Source organism: Augochlora pura, chromosome 4, assembly GCF_028453695.1.
Source record: "Augochlora pura isolate Apur16 chromosome 4, APUR_v2.2.1, whole genome shotgun sequence".
NCBI classification, from domain to species: Eukaryota; Metazoa; Arthropoda; class Insecta; order Hymenoptera; family Halictidae; genus Augochlora; species Augochlora pura.
This window is the reverse complement of record NC_135775.1, coordinates 22,223,692-22,231,709: the sequence shown is the minus strand read 5'-3', so window position 1 is coordinate 22,231,709 and position 8,018 is coordinate 22,223,692. Positions and strand designations below refer to the sequence as shown.

The window sequence follows — 8,018 nt, the reverse complement described above, 5'->3', positions numbered from 1 at the left end:
AGTTTACTGGAATCACGGTACCAGGAAAGAGGTGAAGGTCCGAGACCGTCCGTTTTTCCCGTGTTCCTCATCCGCGGATCCGCTATGGGGGTAGAGCCGTTGAAAAACCCGAAATGAGCGCTCGCGCAAGCGTGAAGAGGGAGAAGAAGATGGTCGCCGGTCGTCGACCTCGCGGACAAGGCGATTCTCCTGTTCTCCTACGGTTTTTCTGTCTTTTTTCTCTCTTTCTCTCTCTCTCTCTCTCTCTCTCTCTCTCTCTTGAGATCCGACGCCGATACTTCCGCCGAGAAAGAACCGATCGGTTGGTTCGTGAGCCAATCGCTCGCACGCTTGATACTCGCGTGCGGCTAATTGCTTCCCTCTCCCCGACCGCTTCTCCGATTCCGTGGGGAATCGTTTAGTATCATTCGAAACAACGGAACGGCGCCTGAGAAACAACTATACAACTTAAATGTCACCGATCGTGTGCCAATCACCGTTAATTCCTGGTTGTGCCTTTGATATGACGTTTCCGAACTTCGGTGATGAACACTTATTTCGCGCGATTCATAGAGATCGATGAGATCTCGGATATTTAGATTGCACTCTGCAATCGATGTAGGGCGTTTGAGGCATTTTAAACCAGTATTGCGCGAGAGCCGATTGTAGATAATTAATTTTTAGCAATTACACGAAAATCTCATGCGAAGGAATACGAGTTGCATTGGTTAAATAATATAGAACCTCGATTATTGGAAGTGATGACACAGTGTTCGGATAGTAGAACTGTTACATAGTGGCGATGCCAGATCAAATCCGCATCGACTTACACAATACATGGTTTACCTTGGATTGCACTGATTACGCGTGAAATCAATTCGGATAACAGGAATTCTGATGTCAGTGGTTCGGATAATCGAGGTTCTACTACTGCTAATCGAAGTAAACATCTTCGAGTAGTTTTACCGTAAGTTTCGCACTATGATGTTGAATATTACACTCGCGGAAGCGAAGGCACAAACGATTAAGACGAAGATGCGTTTCATCGGCGAATAATATCTTAGAACTAAACTTTTAGATTTTAATCTGATTAAATAGAATGCCTTGATATCATAAATTTTTTAAAATAGTCGACGTGACAGCTGAAGCATCCAAGATTGATGCAACAGGTCGACGTTACTGTTAATGCTCGGAACGCTAATTTAGCGGAGGCCGAAGTCACGGCCGATGCGACATCGCCGTGCCATGGCGCCACGCATTGAAATCTCCGATGCGACGGTGTCCCCCGTGTCACCAAGCATTCAAGTCCCCGATGCAACGATTGTATATTACCACGCATTGAAATCTCCAACGTGACACAGTTGACAATTCCAACCATTCAAATCTGCGGCGCGGCCAATGCGACTCGACGCTACACCTTCTTGTTTTTCATTATTGCGCTATAACATTCTCATGCAAAACTCGCATAGTTGTTCCCGAGATACCTTGCGTTCGCTGTAGCCTTCGCGCAGCTCGACGCTATCGTTTTTGTTTCTCCCGTTAACATCTTCGTTGCTCGAATAATTTATTCAATGCCGTGCACCAACGTTACAGAATTTTTCACGTTATAATACCATACGTTAATATTCAATAAAATATTATACCGCGACTGCGGATCTTCGGGCAGATTATGATTTTCATGGGCAGCTTCATGGGGATCGTATAATAACAATAATTAATTTCTGTTAGTAAGCTCGTTCTCTCGCGTTTCGCGAACCCTGCACGCAGCATAGACGCCGCGACGACCATAATTTACGACTTTAAATAACACTTTGTCTACTTTTATGAAAACTATAAGATCGGGGACGTTGCGTGCGCGCGACGGTGACGACCAATGGAATCGCGCGCTAAATTAACATAAATATTACTAAACACAAAGCTCGTGGATTTTTATCACGATAATTTTGCCAGGTGCAAAGGCGAACATTGCAATGAAACAAAAAGCTGAAACAAAATGCGGAAACGCTTAAAACGAATGATCCTTGAATCCTATCCAACGCGACGCTTCAGCGAGCCGGATAATTAAAATTATAATAAATTTGTTGAACGTGTCGAGAGCGTTGTGATCGTGGACGACGAATTATCGCAGACTATTTAAACGAACCGCGACCGTTTACTTATATCGTCGGCGATCGAACGAGGCTGGTTTCGGTCCGGGAGAAACCGAGGACGCCGCGTAGAGTCAAGTTCACGACTCTCTCATCATTGTCTTTCTTCCCGTCGCCGGTAATGCTAAACCGGCGATGATCATTGTCATTTGGCTGGCTCGCCGGGGATCGTCTAAACGAGCCCCGCCGGTTAAGCAGGCGAATTAATTGCACGCGAGCAGAACCAAGCGACGGAATCCCGTCTTAATTCGCGGCCGCTCACGGCTGACAATTAACGTTCGCGTGGTTTCGTAATCGCGTCTGGCAGCTGGGACGATCCCGACGAGACCGTCTCGTCCCGCTCCCGGTTTCCACTCGACGATCCATAGATCCACGAAATCGCGGACTCCTCTTTTCCGAGAAACTTCGCCGTGCCGGTCGCCTGATCTGATCGAATTACAAAATCTTTCGTACTTGTTCGACGTGTTACAAGCGTTCCGTTAATTGCGAGTGTTCTTAATTGAAAAATGTTTAATGTCCGAGACCCTGAAGGGAACAGGTTCTAGTCACGTTTTATGGGCCACAGATTTCATACACTTACGGGAAGAATAAGATTATAATTATTACGCTCGTGCATCGGTGAAAGCGAATGATTTTTCTCGGAACTGCTGCACATCCTTGGCCAATTAAATTCAATTACAGCCAGCTAAGGATGTCCGAGAAAATAATAGCCGTTTCGGCCATCGAATAAAGTGGCAACTACTTTGTGATTGAGTATTAAAATTTGATGTTTGATAGATTCCAATTTCGATAACGTTATATATATAATTATCATTATATGCATACGGCGCGAGCTAAAAGCAGCGATCCTTGCGAATTAATTTCTTTACAAATTCTTATTTATTTCAGAAACAAATTTTTACTGAAACGGATTTTTGACATCGATTCTTACGATCCTAATAAAACTGCGCGCATTATGCGGCAACAGGTATGTCGCGATCAGCATGTCGGCCGCGGATCCCAGTAACGACGAGCGTAATTAGCATCGCGAAGGCGGGCCCGCGGCTCGTAACAATGCTGTTTTATTAGGGTGAACGCACCCGGCGGACTAATTTGCTGGCAGGTCACCGAATGCGCAATCGAATTGCGGGATTTCCTCGCGTAGTACTATCGAAAACGGTACAATTTCCTCCTGTTCACAAACGATTCCGTAAAAGAAAAAAAACGAACGGTCGTGCCAGCGAGAGTAGAGACACCAGGATTTTTCGTTTTCGCTCGATCGGTTTTTCGTGACGGGACCGATCGCGGGACGGGACGTTATAATGGACAGTCGACGAACGGCCACGTAATAGTGCGTGCTCATCGTCGATTTCATCGATGCGGGATCACGCAAAAACGTTCCGCGATCCAGTAATTTGTCACGGGAGGCGTCGCCTCGATCACCGGGGCAAACGAACTCTGGAAAGCGATGTGAAATCGATAAAAAAATGGTGCAGCCGATTCAGACCCACAGTTTCGAATTTTTAAAATCCATCGATTCGTGGAGTCGACATAAAAATATGTGTCAGAATGTTCTCGAAACTGAGCAATAAATTCGATAAAAGCATGCAACCAGTTTTTACGCACTGCTCGCAATGTTCAACGTGCAATAAATTCGACAAAGTTACGATCGCGCGCAAGAAGCTCGATAAAATGAAAGACCGAAGTGTATTCGTCGGTTTCCCAACGAACTTCGACGTTTCTTTATATAATAATTAAAGGAGTAGGTTCGTCGACCCCGGGACTACCGGTTGAAAGCGTGAACAGCATGGACAACGATCAATTTCTGTGCTCCGGCGATCCCGATCGAACGGTGTATCGCGCGACCGTGCGAATTCAAGTACGATACTGCTTATAATTGATGGACGGAGGGTACCGTTATGTCATTCGCACCCGCCGCAACGATTTCGACAGCATCGCGAGCGAGCTTCATCAGCCGATGTACAGTTAGAACTGTACAACGTGACGTCTTCAATGTTTCAATTGATAAGTCATCGGGGCTGTGTTGTACGTAGACCAGAACCTTGTCTCGTTAGCGGACTAGGTGTGGCTGTGATTCTTGTTAGCGATTCGTCGGGAATCGGATCATCGATTTATCCGATCGTGAGGCATTCTTTCGGTTCGTTAGATCATCTTTTGTTAACTATCTCTCGTCGACTTTGTTCCGAAAGAATTGCCTTTTGGATTCTGGCAAATAATTTATTTAGTCAGTTCTGTCAGACTTTTTGAAAAACAGGATTCTTTTGAGAGGTTAGTTTTTTAAATATCAATAAATCACTCTTTTACGTAGTTTAAGCAATGATCTGTCAGCTGAAGAAATGATTTATGCAGTGCACTTTTTATGCATATTAAGATTGCGCTTTCTATGAAAAGACGAAAGTGCCATTTCCATCGACCAGTGTTTCAAGCGATTTTCTACAAACCATAATCCTAGACCAGGGCTTCTTAAACTATGGGTAGCAAAATTCTGCGGACGCGAGAGATTTTAATGTCAAATATTTATATATACCATTTTATAACATCACTAGAGTTGGCGGAATACAGTGGACATGCAGCGTCTAGACCCGCGCATTTGTTGATGTTACCTAATAAATTTGTTGTTGTTACCTAATAAATAAGTCATCAAAAAATATTAATTTATTTTTCTTTTATATTTGTATGGGGTCGTCAAGAAACTCGCAATCATAAATGGGGTCGTGAATGACAAAAGTTTAAGAAGCCCTGTCCTAGACTGTACCACTCCCACAAATAAATTATTACCGAAAAATAATTTACATTTTCGATACCGTCTGTTGCAGCCACTGCAGCGATAGCGAGTACGGTGCAGATCGAGTGCGCCAGCGAGTCGATAATCGTTCACATCTCGACGGAGGGCAACACGGACTTCCATGGTCTTGTATATCCGCGGGGTCTGTCGAAGAACAGCTCCTGCCTGCAGGAGTACAGGAGCCAGCCCACCCCCATAACTTACAACCTGCCCCTAAGGTCTTGTAACACCATGCCCACCGAGCTGGTAAGTACAACGGGAGAGGATCCGGAAGAAAAAATGCTCACCTGTGCTTCCGCGCGAGTCGTGACAACCTGGCAACTTGTAATCTCTCCACCATCGTGCGTCGTCGAAAGGGAGACGAGACGTAGAGCGTGGTGTACGTCTTTACACACTCCATGGTCGGCAACCATAAACGAATCGAGCATGCATAATGGCCCTATTAGCTTGATTAATGAGACGAAATTGCCAGATTGATTTCTCTGATGTTTCGCCGCTGGTAGGCGTCTACCTCGGTATCTCCCTTCGGCACACGCTTTGTTCCTAATGGTACAGGTAGCCGCCGATCGATAATTGCGCTAATTCTGCGATCGAGACATCGGGAGATAGCGTGTACAGGCAATAATATCGATATTGCAGTTTTATCGGATTACAGGGCTCGCGAGCGTAGAGCAATTTTGATTTATTGGCGCGGGTAATTGGGTTTTTTTGCCAGCGAGATAATTTCAGGGCAATCATAAGTGACGAGACGCCGCGATCGGCTACAGGCTATCAAAGGTCAAGACCGAAATCTGCAAATCGAACGTCGATCTCCGTTCGATGGCAGTCGTTTGGCAATTCATTGTTTTACGACTCGACTGTTCCTAAAAGCTGGCGATTTTTTACAAGTTCGAGATCACCTGTTCCATATAGTACTTCACAGAGACTCGAAAATCGCGTAGGTCCTTAAAGTACCCTGACCCTAAAGGATATAACTTGAGTACAGTATAACTTGAATACAGTAAAACTTGTACCGATAAAATAAAACCCTAACATATTAAATTTTTTGAGAAACGGAACCGGCTCTACTACTCCACAGTTTCCTTCAACAAGAAACAAATCAACCCTTCGCACACGATCGATGACTGACTCAAAATGATCCATACACTGCCAAAATTTGAACTTAAAAAATTACTGATAACGTAAAAATTGAGTTAACGTTCAGGTGCAAAGGATTCGCACGATTGTTTTAAATATCGCGGTTGGTGGACCGAGGCGCGAGCTCGCACGCGATAGAAGAACCATAGAATGAGAATGAAGCGTAGAGGAGACAGATGGAGGTGGAGATGGCGGCGACGGAAGGGAACAGGCAGGCCGTGTGTAACGAGGGAATCGTGTGTTCGAGGCGAGAGATCTCTTCCTCGCCATACCATAACTGGACCGTTATGTGACCGGACTTACGGCCTTCTTCTTACGAGCGTTACGAAGGAGAGACGTGTGGTGCTCGCGCCGCCAGCTAACGCTCGGCCCGGGCTCTCTTTGCTACGCCTCATGTCAGCGATACATGCAGACCGCCATGCAAACGCGTGCTCGTGTCCTTAACGGACCGTTGGCTGGTTCCTGCCGTTTCCAGATAATCAACTCCTGCATCGCCGCTCCGCTCCGGACACCCCGTACATTGTGCGCAAAAGGCAACCGGCATTTCTAAATGAAGCGCGAACCACTTATTTGCTCGTCGAAATTGACTTTTGTCTGGCCGCGCTGTGTCGTACAGCGTGTGTCTCTTGAACGACCGAAGATAGAGAAAAAGTAGACTCGAGTCTAAACCTGATTTTTATATTCGCAAAACCTGGACACTTATTCCTTTCCTCTTCTTTACTAAAGAGTATTTGTCTCGTCAGAGGTTAAACTCTTGGCAAATTCTTTTCGGAAAATTGAATTATTTCCCGAATATAATTAAAGTGGTAACAATTTTATTATCTTTTCTTCGGTACCGACAAAGTCCAAACGCAAATTCGATTGGATTATTATCAGTGAAACGATGATAAATTCTTGTCGTCGGAATATTCTCCGGGATTTTATTCTCATTAAAACAGCGCTCCTCGGTGGATTAACACGTATATCCTACAGCTGCAATATTCAATAATTTCCTAGGGGAAATTAATTTAACGTTCGTTACGCGGGATAGAGAATCATGGTCATCGTGCTGGTAGCGAGCCCGTTGAACGCTGAAGAATTGAATACCGTAAGCCGTAAAATACTATTACAGAGAAAATAAAGGGCGAAGGGATCGTATCTTAGCGGAGGTGGCCGAAGGGGTCGGGAACTGTGTGCACTGCGGAACAGCATTACATAGAAAATAAAGGTCGTGGAAGGATTTTGTAGCTGGTGGATCGTGGATGTTGGCGGAGCGAAAGGTCCCGAGAGAGAGAGTAAATGGCGACGGTTAAGTCGGCGCGAGGGTCCGCATAATTTAAGGGCTGGTATGCCGATGGGAACAATTTGTCCCGGGAAGGAAGAAACTCGCGGCGCGACTAGCCCGGGACAAGGTTGAGGAAGGTGAGCCCGAGAGTCTTTGACCTCGGCGATCCCTCGTGATCGTGGTGGGCGTCGGGGGAGCCTGTGGGCAGCTCGGACACATCCTGGACGATGGCTAGCTTATACGAACACGCTCATGCGAATCGTAAATTAAACAACATCGCGCGCGGCGCGCCGGTGCTTTCGCGCCGATGCGCCTCTCGAACTCGCCAATCGCGTCCGCCACCGTCGCCGGTGTCCATGATCATTCTAATGGACATGACTCATGGCGGCACTTCAAACGTCGCGCGCGCCTCGATAGCGGGCGTTTCCAGCTTTAAAACGAACCCCGGTCCGTCGTCCTACGTGTATCCTTTTCGCGACGTTGCGCAGCCCGACTCTCCTACAGTGTTTCGCATCAGAATGCAAGAGCAAAATTTTTGAATATACGTATACACGTGGAAATATAATTTACTTGTCAAATGTATTTTTAATCGGCTCACCGCGATCGGTGCAAGTTTTTCTGAACACCGTAGGAAGATTAATAGGCGATCGTCGGTGGACGGTATTTTCTCCGCCGGAAATGCCATTTACACCAGCGAAGGTGCCAT

At 46.0% G+C, this 8,018-nt stretch overlaps 1 protein-coding gene across 1 annotated transcript in view; it reads left to right on the top strand.

Moving 5' to 3' along the window:
* Pio (zona pellucida domain-containing protein piopio) overlaps nt 1-8,018 on the top strand; it is a 90,149-nt gene that overhangs the window by 41,637 nt on the left and 40,494 nt on the right. The window contains exon 4 of the mRNA XM_078178384.1: nt 4,943-5,157. Within this exon, the coding sequence (XP_078034510.1) occupies nt 4,943-5,157 (215 nt within the window). The remainder of the gene's footprint in view (nt 1-4,942; nt 5,158-8,018) is intronic.